Here is a 24,655-nt window from a genome sequence, read left to right as displayed (position 1 = left end):
TTTCTTTCTTTCTTTCTTTCTTTCTTTCTTTCTTTCTTTCTTTCTTTCTTTCTTTCTTCCTTCCTTCCTTCCTTCCTTCCTTCCTTCCTTCCTTCCTTCCTTCCTTCCTTCCTTCCTTCCTTCCTTCTTTCTTTCTTAGTATTTTGTTCTTTTTTGATGCTATTGTAAATGGAATTATTTTCTTCATTTTATTTTCAGATTGTTCATTGCTAGTATGTAGAAATACTGATTTTTGTATATTGGTCTTATAGCCTGCAAGATTACTGAGCTTATTTGTTAGTTATAATCATTTTTTAGTGCATTCTTTAGGATTACCTATCTATATATAGGAATCTATAAATAATAGTTCTACTTCTTTCCAATCTGGGTGATGTTTATTTTAATTTGTTTTGTTTTGCTTTCTTAATTACTCTGGCTAGAACTTTAAGTACAGTTTTGAATATGAGTTAAGAAAGTAGACAACCTTGTCTTATTCCTGATTTTAAGGGGGATAGCGTTCTTTCACCATTAGAATGATGTTGTGTTTTGTAAGTGCTCTTTATCAGATTGAGGGAGTTCCCTTTGACTTCTAGTTTGTTGAGTGCTTTTATTTTGAAATGGTACTGGGTTCAGTCATTTTTCTATGTTAATTGAGATGCTCAAGTGGTTTTTATCCTTTGTTCTATTAATGTGGCATAGTACATTGATTCATTTGCAGATGTTCTACAAACCTTCCATTCCTAGGATAAATTCTACTTGTTAATGGTGTATAATTCTTTTTACATGTTGCTAGATTTAGTTGTTAATATTTTATTGAGGATTTTTGTTTCTATAAGGGATATTAGCCTGTAGTTTCCTTGTGATGTCTTTGGGTGGCTTTGGAATCAGGGTGATGTCGGCCAGATAAAATGATGTGGCAGTTGTTCTTCTTCTGTGATCAGGAAGAGTTTGTGAAGGATTGGTATTAATTCTATTTTAAATGTTTGATAAAATTTACCAGTGGAGCCATTTGGCCTGGGCTTTTTTTTTTTAGTGGGAAGTTGGAAACATTAAATTTTATATGATTATCAGACTACTTATTTTTTGTTCTTTTGGTCATAAATACATAGAAGGATCTTCCATATCCTAACCTGCTGTTTCTTCATCAAAGGTGTAGATATTTATAACTAACGTAGACATTAGGATTGACCAATTCCTTATATGACATTTAACATGGTCTTATACTCATAAATATTCATTTTTTCCTGAACTCCCATGGCACTTTATCTGTACATTCTTTAAGTGACTTCCCAAGTATGCTTTTTATTGTTATTTATGTTTGAGTCTTACCTCCTCTATTAAACTGAATTCTCCGAAGGAAATACCTCTGTCTACACTGTGCTTAGAGTTCAGCAATTGAATGGCTGAGTGAATGAAATGCTACTCTAGTGTTCTTGTGAAAATTACATCTCACTTCTTTTTGGTATTATTTCCATCTGTTAAGATATTATGAAGTTCATTTATTTGGCCTGATCCTGCTATTTGTGCTACAGTCCTGCAAATTATCAGTGTAACCTGTTGATCTGATTCAGTAGATCACGTTCAGTCATAATGGGTTTGGGCTACAGAGTGTCTGTTAAAGGGGAGCAGAGGTGAGAAATTGTATTTTGTTCCCTTAATGTTTGGCCTTCTGTATAAGCTAGAGCCCATAACCTCCTACAGGCTATCTTTAGTCCTGCAAATGATTTCAAGCTATGTAGTTTGGGGGTGCCTGGGTGGCTCAGTTGGTTAAGCGTCTGCCTTGGCTCAGGTCATGGTCTCAGGGTTCTGGGATCCAGTCCCGCATTGGGCTCCCTGCTTCTCCCTCTCCCGGTACCCCTCTCTCGCTGCCCCCGCCCCGCTCGTCCTCACTCTCCCCTCCCCAAATAAATAAATAAAATCTTTTTTTTTTTTTAAGATTTTATTTATTTATTTGACAGAGAGAGACACAGAGAGAGAGGGAACGCAAGCAGGGGGAGTGGGAGAGGGAGAAGCAGGCTCCCCGCAGAGCAGGGAGCCCGATGCGGGGCTGGATCCCAGGACCCTGGGATCATGACCTGAGCCGAAGGCAGACGCTTAACAACTGAGCCACCCAGGCGCCCCTAAATAAATAAAATCTTAAAAAAATAAAAATGTACATTTTAATAAAGCTATGTAGTTTGTAAGAGCTATACTTTCATTCAGGCTTTTCTGTATTAGTCTTGGCAAGTTTAAGAATTACTTCTTAAAGGCATATATAATTGAACTCTTTTTAGATACTTGACTGAATCAGTGATGCTCCATCTGTTCGTCTCTGAGCTACTTTGATAGGTATTTTGCCAAAAAATGGTCAGATAAGTTTGGAATTCCTCTTGGAGAGGGACTCTGAGTACATTAACATATTGAAGACTAAAAAATCTTAGGCCTAATGTTAATGGCCTTTAATATTTTTTAATATTAATGGACATTTGTTAATATCTTGATCTAGTATTCAGAGAGGCAGACTTTGGGAAATGCTTCTATAAATGATTGGTATGAAACCAATTTTGGGCAGTGTCTATAAAGAGAATCAGAAGTGAAAATAGTTAAGTGTGGAAAATTTAAATGTGTAGGTCTTAGGACAAATACTTGTTAATGGCCATTATTGTAATTGTAGTACTTTATGAGATGGTCATTATATGTCACGTTCTTACCATTGCTGTTAGGGAAAAAGATTAAAAGTCACCCCCTCTCTATTTAAAAATAAAAAAAAATTTTTTTTTAAACCAAACTAAAAACTGTTTAGGCTACCATTTGAACAATGCTTCCTAGCTCATCTCCATCCAGACATAGGGCTGCTTTCTCTCCAAGTAATTTTAATTATCTTTGTTAGGCTTTCCATTTGAAAGAAGATGAAAATCCTATCCTTGGGTAAGAATTGGCAGTTGGCGCAGGTATCCTTCAGATTCTTGTCTAGAAGTAGTACCTTGATCTCCTCTTACCTCCCAGTATTTTTCTAAAGCTTGGCAAGTTTTTATGTAGGATTGCCTGAAAGATTTTCAGTATATGCATTCTCCTGTTCAGCAAGTATGGATAATGAATGAGTGAACCCATTCTGCTTAACTTTCTGTTATCTGAGTTTTGTATCTTTTCATTTGTTTTATTTAAACTTTCATCCCCAGGGGTGCCTGGGTGGCTCAGTCGTTGGGCGTCTGTCTTCGGCTCAGGTCATGGTCCCAGGGTCCTGGGATCTAGCCCCGCATCGGGCTCCCTGCTCTGCGGGAAGCCTGCTTCTCCCTCTCCCACTCTCCCTGCTTGTGTTCCCTCTCTCACTGTATCTCTTTCTGCCAAATAAATCAATAAAATATTTAAAAAAAAAAAAAAAAACTTTCATTCCCAAATCATGTGTCCAGGATAGAAATAGAGCCCTATGGTCATGGACTATATAGATTGTCTTTATGTAGGATGTAACATTAGAACTAGAGTTTTATAGCCTTGACCTTTGACACTATGCATAAAAAAGCAAATTAATATGGTTATTTGTAAATATCAGAACCAAATAGATTGATGAGATAGGGACTCTTTGCTCAAATAGTATATAGTTTAGTAAGGGAGATAAGGCATGCATGTATACAGTAAGTAGACTGTAAGATCATATAAGTGCCAGGCTTTCTATAAATAACCATTTAGAACTTCAGAGAAGAGAGAGAATAGTCTTAGCTAGGAATAATCTAAAAGTATTTCCTGCAATGGGGTGTTTCATTTTGTCTTTGAAGGATTTTGATTTAACTTGGTAAGACTTCTTATAGAAACATTATTCATAAGACAAGGGCAAGACAGCTTCCATAAAGACATAGCAGTAACTAGAGAGTGAAAAGCAGTCAGTCCAGGATCACACATGGACACAGGTGGGGAAATACGATGTATCTGAGTGTAATTCAGAAGCAGACACTTTACTTTACCATGGATATCAAACTGTAATCAGGGCTGCTGAGGTATGATCAAAGTCCAGTTGAGGATTACCGGGATTAAAGAGACAGAGTTCGGGGTATGGACCAGGGTATGGACCTAACAACATATATTAATAGTCCTTCCATCCTTTGAAATTGGCAGTATGACCCTGTGTTCAGATGAATTTTAAAGAGCTCTTCACTTGAAGATTAGGATGGGTCTGACAGGAAGTTAAGAGACATCTTCAAGGTATTAATTTATCTGGAGTGTAGGGAGATAGTAAAAGATTAAATTGGAAAGGTAACTTGGAGCCAGATGATAAAGGTCTTGAACTGCAGAGGAATTTAGACTTTATTGAATTTTGGAAGCGAATTGGAAAGCAGTGAAGGGATAACATAATCAGAGTGATGTTTTGGGAATACTGATCTGACAGTAGCTGCAAGGATGGATTAAAGTGAGAAAGACCTAGAGGTGGGAAGCCAAATTAGGAAGCAGTAGTCTAGGGGTGAGATAAGAACCTTAATGAAAACATTAATAAGAGAAGGACAGATTCTAGACATCATCCCTAAAAGAAGAATTAACTAGACATTGAGACTGGTTGGGTGTAAAGAGAGAAGTAGAGAGGAATGTAAAAACTGATTCATAGATTTTGAGTATGAATAACTTTTGTATAAATAGGAAAGACAGATGAACTAGCTGCTATAGGGGCAGATGAGAAGTTTTGAGATTGAAGTGGTCAGTTGTATATCAAGGGTGGAATATCCAACAGGCATCTAGAAATGTAAATTGTGTACTTTGTAAAATGGAGGCCAGAAAGTCAGCCATACAGCAGTATTAATCCACGTTGGTAGTAGATGAGGTTTACTAAGGGGTAAGGATGGATGACAGAACTTTGGTGGACTCCACATTTAGAATAAAGAAATTTCCATTAAGGAGGTAAAGAAGAAATAGTCCACAAAGTTGTCAAAGACATGGAGAGTATCCAGAAGCAAGTGTCAGTCTATAATTTTGACTTCTGTTCATACATTTTGATAAACAGTGCTTTATCAGACAGAGTGGTTCTCTCATCCTTTTCAGACTCGACTCTCCCTTTTTTATTATTTTATTTATTTATTTAAGATTTTGTTTATTCATTTGAGAGAGAGAGAGCATGAGCAGGGGGAAAGGGAGAAGCAGACTCTCCCCTGAGCAGGGAGCCCAATGTGGGCTCAGTCCTAGGACCTGGAGATCACGACCTGAGCTGAAGGAAGATGCTTAACCATCTGAGCCACCCAGATGCCCCCAACTCTCCCTTTTTAAAAAATATATATTTTATAGTGTTTTCTTTTTTATCCTGAAATGAAATCTACAGGTAATATTTTATACATAAATATGTATAAACATCTGTATATATAAATTTAAAAAGCAGTATGATGCCCCAATTTAATATATTGGGGAAAAAATAAAATAATTCATAGTAACTTATGTATTTTAAAATGTGATTGCATGGGCCTGACCCACAGTGGATGACATAATGAAGTAGTCCTGTCTTTGCATCAGGATGTAGAATCACCTTGAGGGAAGAATTACAAACGTAGACTGATAAAATCCACTTGTATTTGTGGCTCAAATACCACAAAGAATAAGAGAAGAAAAGAGGGAACTATAGTAGAATAGAATAGAGAGATTTGCTCCTCCTTAAGCCCTTCCAAGAAGAGGGGGAATGAGTTCAGAATTTTGAGGAAGAGGGGAAAATGTTTGAAATAATCTTTGTAGAGAATGAGAAACAATTGATAAGAGGTGGGTAAAAGGGTTTTTGAGAAATGTCATGTGCTCTGTTGAAGTTGGATAACAGCTGGTGGGTCAGGGTTCTCATGGCCCTGTCGTTCCCTTGTGGAAAGAGAGAAAGACAAGTGTAGGAAATGAAAGTACAGGTTATTAGAGAAACAGCTTTTTTTTTTTTTTTTAAGATTTTAGTTTTAAGTAATCTCTACAAGTTCAACCCCCCTCCCCCCCCAACGTGGGGCTTGAACTTACAACGCTGAGATCAAGTCTGGTGCTCTACTCACTGAGCCAGCCAGGCACCCCAGAGAAGCAGCTTTTATTTTATTTTTTTATTTTTTAAAAGATTTTATTTATTTATTTGAGAGAGAGAATGAGATAGAGAGAGCATGAGACGGGAGAGGGTCAGAGGGAGAAGCAGACTTCCTGCTGAGCAGGGAGCCCGATGCGGGACTCGATCCCGCGACTCCAGGATCATGACCTGAGCCGAAGGCTTAACCAACTGAGCCACCCAGGCGCCCAGAGAAGCAGCTTTTAACAGACTGGCCAAGGCAACTGGGTTGAATAGAGAGGCCACCAGTTTTAAAGGTGTTAAAAAAATAATTGAGGATGGTGGTGATGGATGATTGGCACGACTGTGTGAATGTACTTAATGCCACTGAACTGTACACTTAAAATTAATTAAAATGGTAAATTTTATGTTATGTATATTTTACCACAATAGAAGGAATCTAATTGAACACTTTAAAAATATTCCTTTATTCTCCAGGTATCATCATAAGACTACTTGTGGAGATATGTCAGAAACTTCATACTTGAAGTACCTCCTCTCTTTAGCCTTGTGGACGTAAGGGAGTGCATCATGCTGGCCATTTCAGCCGTCAGTGGTGATATGCTACAAAGTGATTCTGGGAGAATCAGACTACAGGATTGATGCATACTGGGAGTCACATGGGGGCACATATTGAGCATTGTAAGACTGTAGAAGTAACTGTGATCTTTCCTGGACAAATTTGTTTTGGCTTCATGTTCATATACAGCTTAGTTACTGAGGATTTTTTTTTTTTTTAAGATTTTATTTATTTATTTGACAGAGAGAGACACAGTGAGAGAGGGAACACAAGCACGGGGAGTGGGAGAGGGAGAAGCAGGCTTCCTGCAGAGCAGGGAGCCCGACGTGGGGCTCCATCCCAGGACTCTGGGATCATGACCTGAGCCGAAGGCAGATGCCCAACGACTGAGCCACCCAGGTGCCCCTGAGGAATTATTTTTTAAAAATAGTTCTTTTTGAATCCCCCAGTATTACTTTGTAGTCATATCTTCATACCTTCTTAATTAGGACCATTTTCATTATCAGCCAAAATAAGTACATGAGATCAATTATTTTTTAATGAAACATTTAGGAGAGAGCCAAGCAGCAATTTTATATGCTTTAATTTATATGTATGTATATCCAGATGAATTAAATGTATTCTCTTAGAGAATTTTGCTGTGTTTTTAAAACTGTGTTTCTTTGAAATCTTTTGGAATGAGTGCATGTTAGGTCTCATACTAAAAAGTAGAACCTATTGAAGTCTTAAAAAATCTTTAACATTCTTTTCTCTTTAACTGTATTACTAAAGACTGCTGTTTTAAATTCATGAAATTTACCTCACTCATATGTACAATTCAGTGATTTTTAACAAACTTACAGAATTGTACAACCATCAATACAGTGTGCGTTTAGAACATTTCCAGCTTCCCTAAAAAAGATATCTCGTATCCACTTACAGTCAGTCCCCCTTTGTACACCCAGCCAACCACTAATCTACTTCCTGACTATAGATTTCCTTTTCTGGATATTTCATATAAATGGAATCATACAATATGTGGTTTTTTGTGTCTGGCTTTTTTTTTTTTTTAACTTAGCATGTTTTTGAGATCCATTCATGTTGCATGTATCAACTGTTTTTTGCTTTTTATTGCTAATAATATTCTGTTGTGTGGATATACATTTTTGTTTATCCATTCACCAGCTGATAAACGTTTGGATTGTTTTGCTCTTTTTTTTTTTTTTAAGATTTTTTTTATTTGACAGAGAGAGAGAGACAGCGAGAGAGGGAACACAAGCAGGGGAGTGGGAGAGGAAGAAGCAGGCTTCTCGCTGAGCAGGGAGCCTGACTTGTGGCTCAGTCCCAGGACCTGAGATATCACCCAAGCCGAAATGAAGAGTCAGCTACTTAACCAACTGAGCCACCCAGGTGCCCCCAAAAGGTTTTTCTCCTAACATGTAACACTATAAACAAATTAATGTGTTGCCTATTGAATCTAAAAATTATGCCAGTATCCTCTTCAATAATTTCAGGACTAAATTTTTATATCAATATTGAATTGAATTTTAGGCAGGACTATTCCACTATTAATCTGTTGTAGTGTCTTTGTAATGAAGTCAGTTAAAAAATAGTGATTATTGACAGCTTATATTGGGCATTTATTGACCTTGAACTAAGGACTAATCTGTTTGGCTTAACGTAGATCCTAGTTGTTGATGCTTTTATAAAACCCTGCACCTCACTTAGCAAGAATGGTTTCTCGACAGATATTTCAAAGAATGCAAAAAAAATTCTAAGTGATCTTTACTCTGCAGAATTGGTGCTTTATAAATATTTGGCTCTTGATTGCCTGGGTGGCTCAGTCGTTAAGCGTCTGCCTTCAGCTCAGGTCATGGTCCCAGGGTCCTGGGATCGAGCCCCACATCAGGCTCCCTGCTCAGCAGGAGGCCTGCTTCTCCCTCTCCCACTCCCCCTGCTTGTGTTCCCTCTCTCGCTGTGTCTCTCTGTCAAATAAATGAATAAAATCTTAAAAAAAAAAAAAATTGGCTCTTGGGATTGTGTTCTTCACAACATCAAAGCATAAACTCAAGAATTTAAGAGGTAGATCCTGTCTAGGGAGACAGTTTGCTGAGATTGAAAAAGCACCGGTTTAGGAACTAGGAAACCTGGCTCTGCAAAAGAGCTCATGAATATGAACAAGTTATTTAATCTTTCTGGTTTTTAGTTTCTTTTTTTTTTTTAAATATTATTTTAAAGATTTTATTTATTTGAGAGAGAGAGAGCATGAGAGGGGGGAGGGTCAGACAGAGAACCCGACTCCCTGCTGAGCAGGGAGCCCCATGCAGACTCAATCCTGGGACTTCAGGATCATGAGCTGAGCCAAAGGCAGTCGCTTAACCAACTAAGCCACCCAGGCTCCCTGGTTTTTAGTTTCTTCATCTGTAATATGACCCAGTTGGACTAGGTAAGCTCTAAGACCCCTCCCAACTCTGAATATGTGAGCATACACTGTTTGAAAATACTCTGGCATTTCTTATAAAGCCCTTTCACATATACTTCATTTTATCCCTAAAAGATTTCTCTGAAGTAGAGGAGGCAGGTCTTTTTTAGAGGATAGATAGAAAAGTTGGGTATCATTTTATTATTATTATGAAAGATTTTATTTATTTGAGAGCACGCATAAGCAGGGATGGGGAGGAGGCACAGAGGGAGAGGGAGAAGCAGACTCACTGTTGAGCAGGGAGCCCGATGCAGGGCTCAATCCCAGGACCCTGAGATCATGACTTGAACTGAAAGCAGACACTTAACCGACTGAGCCACCCAGGCACCCCTATTATTTTTTTTTTAATATTAATTGAAGTATAGTTGATATACAATGTAATATTAGTTTCAGGTGTACACAACATAGTGATTTGACAGTTCTATACATTACTCAATGCTCACCACTCAGCATAGTCACCTTCTGTTACTGTTGGTGTATTATTGACTATATTCTCTATGTTATACTTTTCATCTCCAGGATTTTTTTATTTTTTTAGATATTTGTATACAAGTCCTTTATCCAGATACACAACTTGCAGATATTTTCTTCTAGTCTGTGGCTTGTATTCATCTTTTTAATAATACTGCTTAAAGTACAAAAGTTTAAAATTTTCATGACCTAATTTGTCAGTTGTGTGTGTGTGTGTGTGTTTTTTAAAGATTTTTTATTTATTTATTTGAGAGAGAAAGAATGAGACACAGAGAGAGCATGAGAGGGGGAGGGTCAGAGGGAGAAGCAGACTCCCTGCTGAGCAGGGAGCCCGATGTGGGACTTGATCCCGGGACTCCCAGGATCATGACCTGAGCCGAAGGCAGTCGCTTAACCAACTGAGCCACCCAGGCGCCCTGTGTGTTTTTTTTAATGGATTGTGCTTTTGATGTCATATCCAAAGACTTTTTGCTTAACCAAGATCATGAAGATTTTCCCCTGTGTGTTCTTGTAGAAATTTTACAGTTTGGGGTTTTACACTTAAGTCCCTGATCCATTTTGAGTTAATTTTTATGCCTAGTGTGAGGTAAGGTTTTTTTTAAAGGTTTAAATTAATCTTTTTGTATGTGGATATCCAGTTGTCCAGCATAGTTTGTTGAAAAGACTGTCTTTTCTCCCACTGAATTGCCTTGGCACCTTCATTGAAAATTGACCATACGTGTAAGGGTTTTTTGCTTTTATTTTTTAAATATTTTGTTTATTTTTGAAGATTTATTTATTTTAGGGTGAGAGTGTGCAAGCACGAACTGGGGTGAGGTGGGGGCAGAGGGAGAGAGGGAAAGAGAGAATCTCAAGCAGACTGCGCTGAACACAAGAGTCTGACATGGGGCTTGACCTGATGACTTGAGATCATGACCTGAGCCGAAATCAGGTGTCAGATGTTTAACCAGCTGAGCCACCCAGGAACCCCTGTTTTTTTGTTTGTTTTTTTTTTAAACCCCAACTCTTTATTTTCTTTCTTCTTTTATTTTATTTTATTTTTATTTTTTTATTTTTTTTAAAGATTTTATTTATTTATTTGACAGAGACAGAGAGAGCAGGAACACAAGCAGGGGGAGTGGGAGAGGGAGAAACAGGCTTCCTGCCAGGCAGGGAGCCTGATGTGGGACTCGATCCCAGGACCCTGGGATCATGACCTGAGCCGAAGGCAGACGCTTAACGACTGAGCCACCCAGGTGCCCTATTTTCTTTCTTCTTTTAAAGGCAGCTCTGTGCCCAGTGTGGGACTTGAACTCAAGACCCTGAGATCAAGAGTTGCATGCTCTACCAACTGAGCCAGCCAGGCACCCCTGTAAGGGTTTATTTCTGGATTTTCAGGTCTGTTCTCTTGGTCTGTGTGATTATCCTTATGCCACTATCACATTGACCTGATTACTGTGGCTTTATAATATGTTTTAAAATCAGGAAGTGGGGGCACCTGGATGGCTCAGTCGTTAAGCGTCTCCCTTTGGCTCAGGTCATGATCCCAGGGTCCTGGGAAGGAGCCCCACATTGGGCTCCCTGCTCAGGGGGAAGCCTGCTTCTCCCTCTCCCACTCCCCCTGCTTGTGTTCCCTCTCTCGCTGTGTCTCTCTCTATCAAATAAATAAATAAAATCTTTAAAAAAATAAATAAAATCAGGAAGTGTAAGTTATTCAACCCTCTTCTATTTTTTTAAAAGATTTATTTATTTGAGAGAGAGAACATGAGTGGGGGTCAAAGGGAGAGGGAGAAGCATGCTCCCCGCTGAGCAGGGAGCCTGGCTCGAGGCTTGATCCCAGGACCCTGGGATTATGACCTGAGCTGAAGGCAGATACTTAACCGACTGAGCCACCCTGGCACCCTGAACTTTTTTCTTTTTCAAAATTATTTTGGCTATTTTGGTTTCTTTGCATTTCCGTATAAATTTAAGAATTAGCTTGTCAGTTTCTGAAAAAGAAAAGAAGCCTTCTGGGGAGATTATGTTTACTCTGTAGATCAATTGGAGGAGAATTTTTTAACATGTCCTTAAGAAGAAAGATTATATAGGAAACTTTTAAAAACTATAATAAAAAGAGAAGACAACTCAAAGGTGTTATGATTTCCTTTAACACCATAAGGTAGCAAAGAAAATGCTCAGGCTATATACCTTTGTTTCTCTTACTTATACTCTCTTTGCTCCAGTTTTCTAAATAATTTCTATATCTTACACTTGAAAGAAGGTTTACAAGTGTGTAAAATACTCTGACAATAGCTCTCTTCCCTTGTAAGTGGAATATCTCATAAATATGTACAAATGTAAACACGAAATGAAAAAGGAAGCAGCTGTTTTGAAGGTGATGCTGACAACAAGTGTTCCTCTATGAGGTGTACAAAGGAGCTTGTGGTATAGATTTAGATAATTGTGAGTAATTGTTAATTGTAGGACAAAAGGTAAGTGGGTGTAAATTTTAAGGTACTCTTTCAAAAATATAATATGAATTTTTGTTGTGACATACGACAGTATTTCTGTATTTTGATGTTCTCCTCATTCTTTTAAACTTCTGCCTTTGCATTAGGAAAAAATGCCTAACAAGAACTTTATTGTGATCTTTCTATAGACTGCTGTCTTCTTGTCTTGTGTTCTAGAAGGTCTGATTTCTCTTCACATTGATAGCAAGGGGGCAAAATAAAGGGAGAATAAATAGTATTCTGTCTTTCACTGCTTAATCTCCATTCTTCAGCCGAGAAGTCGGAGACCCTTGTGCATGAAGACAGATTTGTTCTATGGCCTCGGAGTTGGGAGCCGGGGACGATGGCGGCTGCACTGAGCTGGCAAAGCCCCTCTATCTTCAATACTTGGAGAGGGCCCTCCGGTTGGACCATTTCTTGCGACAAACATCAGCCATCTTCAACAGGAATATTTCTAGGTATGCGATTACATATTCCCAATATAATATTTTTTGTTCTTATTTAAAGATTTTTTATTTATTTATTTGAGAGAGAGAGACATAGCGAGAGAGGGAACACAAGCGGGGGGAGTGGGAGAGGGAGAAGCAGGCTTCCCACTGAGCAGGGAGCCCGATGCGGGGCCCAATCCCAGGACCCTGGGATCATGACCTGAGCCGAAAGCAGACACTTAACGACTGAGCCACCCAGGCAGCCCCCAATATAATGTTTGACCACTTTCTGATTCCCATTGTCTTTGGTTTTAGGGTTAAGGTATTTTACAATTTTTGGTATATTTGGTAGTTTTTTCTTCCTTCTTTCAATAGAACATAGTCTATTTAAAGGATCAATTTCTTCTGTCTGCTGACCATAAATTATAGTATTTTGCTGGGTCAGCTGTGATTATAGATTTATTTTTCAATTTATAGTGATGAGAGTGAAGATGGACTGGATGACAGTAATCCTTTATTGCCCCAGTCTGGGGATCCCTTAATACAAGTTAAGGAAGAACCTCCAAATTCATTGCTTGGAGAAACTTCTGGAGCAGGCAACTCTGGAATGTTAAACACATACTCGCTGAATGGAGTTCTACAGTCAGGTCAGTGTGGTGTGAGATCCCTCTTTGGACTATCAGTTCTCTTGGGGCAGTCTTCCTTTCATTTTTGTTGTTCTTTATGTTTCTTTACACAGAATCAAAATCTGACAAAGGGAATTTATATAACTTCTCTAAATTGAAGAAAAGCAGGAAGTGGCTAAAGGTAAGAGATAAGGCAAATGTTTATAATTCAAATAACCTACTAAAATTACAAATGGAAGGGAAAGTTATTGACTCATTCTGACACATTAGCAGAGATTTTTCTAGACATGAGTTTTCTACTGTGGGTGTGATTTTTTTTTTTTTTGAAGAGATTATAGAGGAAAATCTAGAGGCGTCAGTGAAATTCATTTTAACAAACATTTTTGAGTATAAAGCACTGTGCAGAGCAAAGGAGTAAAAAAATAGATAAGATCCTTGCCCTCCGTGCCTCACATTATAATCAGGATTATTAATGTCATTTTCATTAGTACTTGAGTTGTTGGGAAGTTGATTGAGTACGTCCCACCTGCCAGATACTATTGTAGACAGACAGGGTTCCTGCACTGTAGAGCTTACATTCAAATGGGGGGAGGCAGTGAATAAGTCTGTAAACAAACAAAAATGGCTTCTTTAAAGAGGTAACATTACAGCTGATTTCTGAATGATCAGAACCATGGGAATGTTCAATCAGAAGGAACATAACTATAAAATTCCTGAGAAAGGAAGCAACTCAGTATGTTTAGAGGAAAAGAAGGCTAGTATAGCTGGAGTACAATGAAAGAGAGGGTATGATAGAAGGTATGGTAGAAGATGAGGTTAGAGAGCCTGATTGTGTAGGGCCTTGTACCCCATGTTAAAGAATTTGTATTTTACTCTGGTAAATTTCTGTGAGTGTTTATAGGCAATATAGAGTGTTTCTGTATTTTCTGTGAGTGTTTATAGGCAGGGAAATGGTAGACTCTTTACACTCTTACAAGATTACTGTCATTGGCCCAACTGAGTTAAGGGTAGCATTTCTTCTGTTGAAACTAATTATTTCTCTATTGCTTTCTTTTCTTGTGAAGAGCTCAAAGTAATATAAAGGCATTCTTTCATTATAATCATGAGGTCCTTTAAAAGGTTTGTGTATAAAAGGCCTTTAAGCTGTTGGCAATGCAGAAATCTTTGTTTAGCCATCACATTCTTAAAAATGGAGATACAATTCACATGCCATAAAATCTACCCTTGTAAAGTGTGTATTGTAGTAAAGTTCTGTGCAGCCATCACCGCTAATTCTAGAACATTTTTATCACTCCAAAATGAAACTCTGTGATTATTAAGCAGTCACTTCCCGTCGCCCTTGGCAGCCACTAATCTGTTTTCTTTCCCTACGGATTTGCCTATTCTGGACTTTTCATATAAATGGAATCATATAATATGTGGCCTTTTGTGCCTGGCTTCTTTCACTTAGCATAGTTTTCAAGGTTCATTCATGTTGTGGCATGTATCAGTACTCCATTCCTTTTTATGGCTAAATAATATTTCATTATCTGGATAATAACAAAATCTAATGATTTTTTGGGTTGTTTCTCCTTTATTAGCTATCACGGCCGGCTCTGTATATTCCTTTATACCGTATAGGTTGTGGTTTTGTTCTTGTTTTTAGTTTTTTGCCTTGATATTTGACAGTTAAAATAGCCTACGTATAGTTCTAAGTACTTAGTGAAATCTAGCTTTGTTGCTGTTTATAGCATTTCCGTGTGTTAGTGCTCTTGAATTCATGCCCACTAGGTTCAGTTGGTATCCTTTTCTTTTCCACATGAATTGGAAAACTGGAGTTACTGTCTTCCACCTGTTTTTGTCATTGTGTTGGGAAAAGATGCTTGGGTTAGAGAAGGACTTGCTCCATAGCAACAGATTCCATTCCCATTTCCTCCTGTTTGCAGAGCATTCTGCTAAGTGATGAGTCCAGTGAGGCAGATTCTCAGAGTGAAGACAATGAAGAAGAAGAAGAAGAAGAGGAAGAACTCCACCTCAGCAGAGAAGAACTTCATAACATGTTGCGGCTGCACAAGTATAAGAAACTTCACCAGAATAAGTATAGCAAAGACAAGGAGGTAAGAGAGAGTTTCAGGGGAAATCTCAGACCTTTGTGTTGGGTATTTAATTTAGCCTGTTGTTAACATTCATTGAAGACATGTCATTTTACATTTATATTTAGGTGGTGGTGGTGGTGGTGGTGGTTCTAATACAAGCTTTTTTTTTAAAGATTTTATTTATTTATTTGACAGAGAGAGAGACAGCGAGAGCAGGAACACAAGCAGAGGGAGTGGGAGAGGGAGAAGCAGGCTTCCTGCCGAGCAGGGAGCCCAATGTGGGGCTCGATCCCAGAACCCTGGGATCATGACCTGAGCCGAAGGCAGACGCTTAACGACTGAGCCACCCAGGCGCCCCTCTAGTACAAGCTTTATTGAAATATATTTCACATACCAATAATAGCCTTTTTAAATGTACAATTCAGTGGTTTTTAGTATATGCATAGAGCTGTATAACTATCATCACTATATGATTCCAGAATGTTTTCTCTAAAAAGAAACCCCACTCCCCTTAGCTGTTGTCTTTCATTTTCTCTATTCCCCCTCAGCCCCAGGAAGCCACTTAGCACTATAAATGTGCCTGTTCTAGACATTTTATGCAAATAGAGCAACATGTGGTCCTTTATGTCCATCTTCTCACTTAGCATGTTTTCAAGGTTCATTCACGTTTTAGCATGTATCAGTACTTCATTTCTTTTTGTTATCAAATAATATGCCATTGTGTGGACATACTGCATTTTACTATCCATGTATCACTTAATGAGTTAATCGGATTGTTTCTACTTTTTGGCTTTTACAAATGATAGCTATGAATAGTGAGTTGTTTCCACTTTTGGCTGTTATGAATAATGCTGCCATGAAGATTTGTGTACAAGTTTTCAGTGTGGGCATTTGTTTTCATTTCTCTTTTGTATATACCTAGAAGAGGAATCACTGGGTCATATGAAAACTCTGCTTATCCTTTTTGAGGAACTGTCAGGCTGTTTTCCAAAGTGGCTGCGCCATTTTGAATTCTAGGGGTTCCTTTTTTAATGCACTTGCTCTTTGGAAGTGTCCCTATCTTGAAAAAACTCCTTTTTTTTTACATACTAACATTAGATTGATGATAGTTTTAAGTGACAACTATTTGAATACTGTTACCAAAGCCTTCTGATTTTTGTCAGAAGTGTGGTGCTTTGAACATGATGAGCAATAGCATATTTGAAGACCTAAAAACTTTCTAACAATTGGTTAACATCCAAAGTTAGTTTGAAAGCTTTGAATAATATGCTAAAGGTTAGGGGTACCTGGCTGGCTCAGTCGGTTAAGCATCTGAGTTTTGATTTTGGCTCAGGTTATGATCTCAGGGTTATGAGATCAAGCCCTGGGTCAGGCTCTGCACTGGGCATGGAGCCTGCTTGATTCTGTCTCTCCCTCTCCCTCTGTCCACCCCCTCGCCCCCCAACCCCCGGTCGAGCTCTCTCTTTAGGAAAAAAAAAATACCTATATAGTTATATAGATATGTATATATGGTGAAGTTTATAAACCTGCAGAAATAATAATTGTAAGATATCTGACTGTTTTGACTTAGAGTTCCTTCTTAAAGTACAGTGCTAGGCATTTGGTGCTTGCAATATTTGGTCTTTTTTTTTAGTGTAGTTGACATAAAATATTAGTTTCACTTATGCAACATAAGTGATTTAACATCTCTATACATTATATTATGCTCACAAGTGTAGCTACCATCTGTCACCATACAACACTATTATAATATCATTGACTGTATTCCTTGTGCTAGGCCTTTTATTCCCATGATTTATTCATTCCATAACTGGAAGCCTGTATCTCCCACTCTCTTTCTCCCATTTTGCCCAACCCCCATCACCCTCCTCCCCTCTTGACAACCATCAGTTTGTTCTCTCTTCAGGTCTGATTTTGCTTTTTGTTGTTTTTTAGATTCCACATATGAGTGAAATCATGTGGTATTTGTCTTTTTCAGTCTGACTTATATCACTGAGCATAATACCCTGTACATCCATCGATGTTGTCACAAATGGCAGGAGCTCGTATACATGCATACATATGTGTGTGTGTGTGCATGCACGCGTGCCACATTTTTATCCATTCACCAATCAGTGGACACTTAGGTTGCGTCTGTATCTTGGCTATTATAAATAATGCTGTGGTAAACATGAATGCATGTATCTCTCTCTCTCTTTTTTTTTTAACATTTTATTTATTTGTCAGAGAGAGAGAGAAAGCACAAACAGGGGGAGCGGCAGGCAGAGAGAGAAGCAGGCTCCCTGCCGAGCAAGGAGCCCGATGTGGGTCTCGATCCCAGGACCCTGGGGTCATGACCTGAGCCAAAGGCAACCACCTAACTGACAGCCACCCAGGCGCCCCGCACGTATCTCTTTTGAATTAGTTTTTATATTTTCTTTGGGTAAATACCCAGTAGTGGAATTACTGGATATGATATTTCCACTTTTAATTTTTTGAGGAACCGCCATACTGTTTTCGAGAGTGGCTGTACCAATTTGCATTCCCACCAACAGTGCACGAGGATTCCTTTTTCTCTCCATCCTTACCAACACCTGTTATTTCTTGTGTTTTTGATACTAACCATTCTGACAGGTGTAAGGTGATCTCTTGTTGTAGTTGATTTGCATTTTCCTGATGATTAGTGATGTTGGGCATCTTTTCATATGTCTGTTGGCCATCTGTATGTCTTCTTTGGGAAAATGTCTGTTTAGGTCCTTTGCCTATTTTTTAAATCATATTGTTTGTTTTTTTGGTGTTGAGTTGTACAAGTTCTTTACGTATTTTGGATATTAACCCCTTATTGGATATATAATTTGCAAATATCTTCTTCCATTCAGTAGGTTGCCTTTTTGTTTTGTTGATGATTTCTCTCACTGTGCAAAAGCTTTTTATTTTGAAGTAGTCCAATAGTTTATTTTTGCTTTTGTTTCCCTTGCCTTAGGAGACATCTAGAAAAATGTTGCTTTGGCTGATGTCAGAGAAATTACTGTCTCTGTTCTCTTCTAAGATTTTTATGGTTTTGGGTCTCAAATTTAGGTTTTTAATCCATTTTGAGTTTATTTTTGTTCGTGGTGGTAGAAAGTGGTCCAGTTTCATTCTTGTGCATGTGACTTTCCAGTTTTCCCAGCACCATTTATTGAGCAGACTGTCTTTTCCCCATTTTATATTCTTGCCTCCTTTGACATAGATTAATTGGCTGTATAAGCATGGGTTTATTTCTGAATTCTCTATTCTGTGTTGTTGGAAATTTTTTTTTTTTTTTAAGTAAGCTCTATGCCCAACATGGGACTTGAACTTATGACACTGAAATCAAGAATCATATGCTCTACCAACTGAGCCAGCCAGACGCCTCTTATTTCTGGGTTCTCTGTTCTGTTCCACTGATCAATGTGTCTGTTTCTGTGCCAGCACTGTATACTGTTTTGATCACTACAGCTTTGTAGTGTATCTTGAAATCTGGAATTGTGATACTTTCAGCTTTGTTTTTCTTTCTCAAGATTGCTTTGGCTGCTTGGGGTCTTTTGTGGTTCCATACAAATTTTAGTGTTATTTCTTTTAGTTCTTTGAAAAATGCTGTTGATATTTTGGTAGGGATTCCAATACTTGGCCTTTTTTAAATTGAAGTAAAACATATATATGGGAAAGTTAATAGATTTTAACTATATAGCTCAATGAATGCTCATTTAATTTTGACCATTGACAGGGGACCTCGTGATAGTTCTCCGTGTCACTTTTCTGTCCTAGTTTCAGTTCTTGGACTGGCTGCAATCTAGGAAAGAGATTCAACAGTGGACTGTTTAAGTTTATATTTATATTTATCCATTAGTAATAAGTGAAACAAAATTAATGTGAGCTTTGGGGGTCAATTTAAATGCAGTGTTTGAAAGAATCTCTCCCTGGACAGAAAAAAAAAAAAATCGATTATTCGTATGTTAGAATTCTGGCAATGTAGGCATTATCCATAATATTGTCAGACTCTGTTAGTGGGAGATATAAAGAGTGAAAAGACTTGAAATATAGGAGAATTGGGATGGCTAGTGACTCTCTGAACCAGATAGAGGACCAAAACCCAGAATAACATGTATCAAAACTTTACTAAATCTGAGGACCTATTGGTAATAGAAATATGGTTTATTTCTTGTCGATGACTTCCATGTGGAGCCCTTTCTGTAGTTAATTGCATCACTCGAATATGTGTCAGTTCCAAGCAAATAGTCTGGTGGAAATTCAGAAGCATGAAGTGTTTTTCTTTCTTAAGTTATTTTCAGCAACTTGCCATGTACATAGCTGATGAACCCGTTTTGTTTTGAAGTAAGGAAATAATTCACTTTGAGGTACTAAATCTTTGTTGGTCTTTTTGTGGGAAGAACAAATTTAGGAGCTCTGGTTTTTCTCTGGCTCAAGGTTTTGTAGTAAAGATGATTTGAAGGCAGGCTTAGAACTCAGACCAGCCCTTGTAAGCCTCCCTGTCTTTGCCTGCTTCAGCTGCAGCAGTACCAATACTACAGTGCAGGCCTGCTCTCCACATACGACCCTTTCTATGAGCAACAACGGCACCTACTTGGACCCAAAAAAAAGAAATTCAAGGAGGAAAAGAAACTTAAAGGTGAGCATACCGACCTGCCTTCCATATTTACTCATTCTTAGTTTCAGGGTTTTGTGTAGCCTATTGGTACATTTGGGCTTTGAACATAATCCATGTAGTAGAAACTTGCTTTATCTGAAAAACCCTAGTCTCCCCTATCTAAGTAATAAGTATTGTTAACCTTATTTCGTATTTGGTTAATGATCTTTTCTAGAATTATAAAGGCATAAGGACTATGGATTCCTAGCCAAAGGTTTAAGCTAATTAGTTTATTCCTTTTTTCTTCTACACACTCTTCCAAATGTTGATAATCTGGGAGAGGCAGAAGTCGGTTATGCACAGGGAAGTATGAAGAGCAACCTGAAGTGGTGGGAATAAGTCATCGTTGTTGCTGTATGTGGAACTTTTAAATAGATCACCTCTTGATAATCTTGTGTAGTGTTTGTTTGCATGTTTGCCAGGAAGTGTGTTTTCCTCCCTTACTGAGCTCTAAGCAGCTGGAAATCAGGAAGGAAGTAGGAAGGGAAAGTTTTAAGCTATCTGTACAAGGCAGATTTTATTCCCCTGAAGGTATGAACTCTACTCAGAAATTGTTTTCAGCCTTCTTCCCTTTCTCCCACATCCACTAGTTTATCTCTTCCACACTCGCACCCCCAAATTAGTTTTTTATTCCATGTATGATTTTCTCTTCACAGGTCGTAATGTCCTATCGGCGCATTTTTTTCTTTCTTTGTTATTTCTCTTTAATCACCTTAACATTGCCACCAAGTAGAAATGTTTCCTTCCTCATGGCCATTATTTGAGTTCATGGTACTTTGTACGTCTCCCTTCCTGTTGTTGGGTTCAACAGAAATTCAGTATTTAGATCTTATTCTGCGTTTCTCTTTCATGTAACATAAGGAGTATCCAAGATAGTGAGATCTTCCTCCTGGAATGTTCATAGGCCTGAATAGATGAAGAGATAAACATTGCCAGCCTTAGGTGGAATGAGGAAAGAACCTTGAATTGTCTTAAAGTGATGAGGTTGGTTGGGGCAATATTCTGTGGAAGGGCAGAAATGCAAGGTTCTCAGTGTCTGTTTCCTTTGCAGCCAAGTTGAAAAAAGTGAAGAAAAAAAGGCGAAGGGATGAAGAACTTTCCTCTGAAGAATCTCCTCGTTGCCACCACCATCAGACCAAAGTCTTCGCCAAGTTCTCTCATGATGCACCTCCTCCTGGCACCAAGAAGAAGCACTTATCCATTGAGCAGCTTAATGCTCGTCGCAGGAAAGTATGGCTCAGCATTGTGAAAAAGGAACTACCAAAGGTATGTGAGTGCCTCCAGCATAGGAGATGGCAAGAATATTTTGTCTCACTGCCCTCTAAAGAGGAGCTGTGAGAGCTAGGTACCTTCACGGTGTTCAGAAAGAAAACTGATCTCTTGGAATTAAGAACATGTTGACGAGTACTCTTGTCAACCAACTGTTTTTCTAGATTTTGATCAGAATTCACAAGACAGTTGTTGTATGATGTTCCTTGTCCAAAAAATGGAGGGAAACATCTTTGAGAGAGGAAAGCAGTTTTCTTACTTACAGCAGTAGAGATCTGACAGCAAATTGATAGGTGATAATAGAGGAAATTAAAATGAAATTGTAGAGTTAATGTTTCTTGGAGAATCTATAAATATTTGGATGTTACTGAGTAATCACAGGCATTGGAAAAAAATGTGAATGATGCAAGAGAAAGCTGTATAAGCATTCTTTTTGCTCTTTTAATTTGTTTGGTTTTGATAACATTTTATTTTGATATAATTTCAAATTTGAAAGTTTCAGGAATTGTGTGAGGAGTGTCCATATACCCTTTACTCAATTACTCACCAGTTGTTTGCATTTTACTTACTTAATTGCCTTATAAATTGTGTGCAATCCTAATAGAAAAATGAACAGGATATTTTCTGATTTTAGAAAAGTTGATCCTAGGGGCTCCTGGGTGGCTCAGTCATTAAGCGTCTGCCTTTGGCTTAGGTGAGGATCCCAGGATCCTGGGATCGAGCCCTGTATCAGGCTCCCTGCTCTGCGGGAAGCCTGCTTCTCCCTCTCCCACTCCCCCTGTTTATGTTCCCTCTCTTGCTGTGTCTCTCTCTGTCAAATAAATAAATAAAATCTTTAAAAAAAAAAAAAAAGTTGATACTAACCTCAAGGAAAAAGTCAGTGTGTAAGAATTGCTGGAGAAACACTGAAAAAGCACCATCAAACATTAAAATACACTATAAATCTCTATAATTAAAACAATGTAGTACTGGCACATGAATAGGCAAATAGAACAGTAGAGTAGACTAATGCACTTCTTTTATTTTTTTAAATTTTTTTTAAAGATTTTATTTATTTATTTGACAGAGAGAGACACAGCGAGAGAGGGAAAACAAGCAGGGGGAGTGAGAGAGGGAGAAGCAGGCTCCCTGCAGGGCAGGGAGCCCGATGTGGGGCTCAATGCCAGGACCCTGGGATCATGACCTGAGCCGAAGGCAGAAGCTTAACGACTGAGCCACCCAGACGCCCCAAGACTAATGCACTTTTTAATAAGTCGTGCTGGAACAACTAGGTAGCCTTTGGAAAAAGATAAAATTAGATGTTTCTCACACATATACTCTGAACGTATTAGGGTTCTCAGTGTAAAAAATGAAACCATACAAAGACTAGAAGAACGCTATCACATTCCTATTTAACCTTTGCATAGGAAAAGTTTCTATGTGTGACCCAGAGGCAATGAAAGAAAACATTAGTAAATTTGACTAAATACAAATAAATTTTTTCATGACAAAAGATAACTGATGAAGTGGGAAAAATTATTTACATTGTATATCACAGTCAAAGGGCTATTATCTCTAATATATTAAAAACTCTTAAAATTGAAGGACACTTTTGACACAGGACCAGAGCATGGGGACACAGTTTGATCTCAGGGTATCAGGCGCAGGAGACCTTCCTAAAGTAACTTTTGAGAGAGGGCTTTTAGTCATCACCAACTACCCTTGGAACTTCTGAGCCTGCAGCAGCAAATGCAGATTTAAAGAAAGCACCAGAAGCATTCACAAAGGAAACAATAATGTTCACTGAGAAACAATTGGCAGATTTGGAATTCTTGTTCAGGAAGAACCCATACCCTGCTCCCCATCACAGTAAGTTTATTTAGCTCCTCTTTCAAAAAGAAATGGCCTCAAAACTGGAGATACCATCTCGCAGTACTGCAGATTTGGTTCAAGAACCATAGAGCAAAACTCAAGAAAGCCAAAGAACAGCAATTAGCTGGGATGGAAGTTAAGACCAGCTCTTCCAAGAGAAACACAGATGCACCTCCAGCATCCCCTGATGGTGCCTACCCTGCTTCCCTGCTTTATACAGATCATCCGATACCTTCCTTCCATCTCAGCATATGCTCCAATTTTAAGGCTCTCCCAGACCATTCTGTTGGCTACAAAATAGTCCATTTTGGCTGCTGCCAAGATCCTAACATCTCCCTTTGTCCCACTATAGAATCTCAAATTCTTTTCACGAGCTTCACTGCCAATTCTTTTTGTTCTTCATCTCCACAAAGAACTTAATGAGAGAAGCCAGGCACAAAAGATCACACATTGTAATGATTTGCAATGATTCCCATACAAGAGGCAGATATGAGATCTACACAACATGGATGCATTTAAAAAACATGCTCTGTGAAAGAAAAAAGACACAGAAGTACCCGTGTTGTGGAATTGAGTGGAAAGAGGTGCTAAATAAACTTATTGAGATGGGGATGTTTCATGTTGTAATTCGGATGGCAGTAACCTGCATGTATAAATTCATCCAAAGACAGAACTGTAATACTATATTACGTACACCACAAAAAACAATCATGTGACAGGATGAAGGTGTCAGCTAATGCCATCATGGTAGTCATTCTGCAATATATAAATGTATCATATCAACACATCGTACACCTTACTCTTGCACAATGTTGTGTGACAGTTGTATCTCAGTAAAGCTGGAGAAAATTTTTAAATTATATCTCAATAAATATATACAATGAGAAAAAGAACTGAGGGACAAAGGACCAGAAATTCAGTAGACAAATAAAATGACATGAATCGAAATTGACAAAGATATAAAAATGGCCCTCGGGGTGCCTGGGTGGCTCAGTCAGTTTAGTGGCTGCCTTCGGCTCTTGTCATGATCCCAAGGTTCTGGGATCGAGCCTCACATTGGGCTCCTTGCTCAGCAGGAAGCCTGCTTCTTCACCTCCCTCTGCCTGCCGCTCCCGTTTGTGCTCTCTCTCTCTCTGTGTCAAATAAATAAATGCAATCTTAAAAAAAAAAAAATGGCCCTCAAACATTAAAAGGTTCAAAGTCTCTCGTAATTGGAGTAATATAAATTAAAATAATACCTAGATACCATTTTGTACTTATCACAGTGGCAAAAATTTTAAAATATGATAACACATTCTGTTGAGGCTGTGGGGAAACGGACATTTTCATACATTGCTGCTAGGAATGCAGATTTGAGAGAACTGTTCTGGAGGGCAAGTGGGCAATACCTAACCATCTCCATATGCACTTAACCTTTCAAACCAGCATTTCTGCTTCTAGAAATTATCCTGAGGCTATATCTCCAGCAATACAAAAATACATGTAAACAAAGTTACTCATTCCAGCATTATTGTTATTATTTTAAAGTTTATTTATTTATAATCTCTACACCCAACATGGGGCTCGAATTCACAATCCCAAGATCAAGAGTAGCAAGCTCCACTGGGCCAGCCAGATGCCTCACAACATTATTTTTAATTGCAAAATAAAGTAAACAACTTAAGTGCCTATATGTGGGACTTGAACTCTGGTAGATCTACACAGTGGATTATTATGCTGTAGTCAAAAAGAAATAATGAAGACCTTTCTGAGATGATATGGAGTAATTTCTAGGATGTACTGTTAAGTGAGAAAAGCAAACAAAAACAGATATCTATAGTATTTACCTTTCATATAAGCAAAA

General features: G+C 38.3%; 1 protein-coding gene across 3 annotated transcripts in view; it reads left to right on the top strand.

Moving 5' to 3' along the window:
* Nucleotides 1–24,655, top strand: part of INO80 (INO80 complex ATPase subunit) — a 132,518-nt gene that overhangs the window by 15,915 nt on the left and 91,948 nt on the right. Inside the window, exons 1-7 of one of the 3 annotated variants that reach the window (XM_032418102.1) lie at nt 6,395–6,640; nt 12,191–12,376; nt 12,824–12,993; nt 13,086–13,153; nt 14,898–15,068; nt 19,554–19,674; nt 20,744–20,958. In XM_032418102.1, the coding sequence (XP_032273993.1) occupies nt 12,234–12,376; nt 12,824–12,993; nt 13,086–13,153; nt 14,898–15,068; nt 19,554–19,674; nt 20,744–20,958 (888 nt within the window). In that variant the 5' untranslated portion in view covers nt 6,395–6,640; nt 12,191–12,233. Of the gene's footprint in view, nt 1–6,394; nt 6,641–11,419; nt 12,377–12,823; nt 12,994–13,085; nt 13,154–14,897; nt 15,069–19,553; nt 19,675–20,743; nt 20,959–24,655 lie in introns of those variants that run through there. The other 2 variants (XM_032418101.1, XM_032418103.1) reach the window with 2 other exon arrangements.

The sequence above is a fragment of the Phoca vitulina genome, unplaced genomic scaffold, assembly GCF_004348235.1.
Source record: "Phoca vitulina isolate PV1807 unplaced genomic scaffold, GSC_HSeal_1.0 scaffold20, whole genome shotgun sequence".
Taxonomy (NCBI): Eukaryota; Metazoa; Chordata; class Mammalia; order Carnivora; family Phocidae; genus Phoca; species Phoca vitulina.
This window is presented reverse-complemented; position numbering and strand designations above follow the sequence as displayed.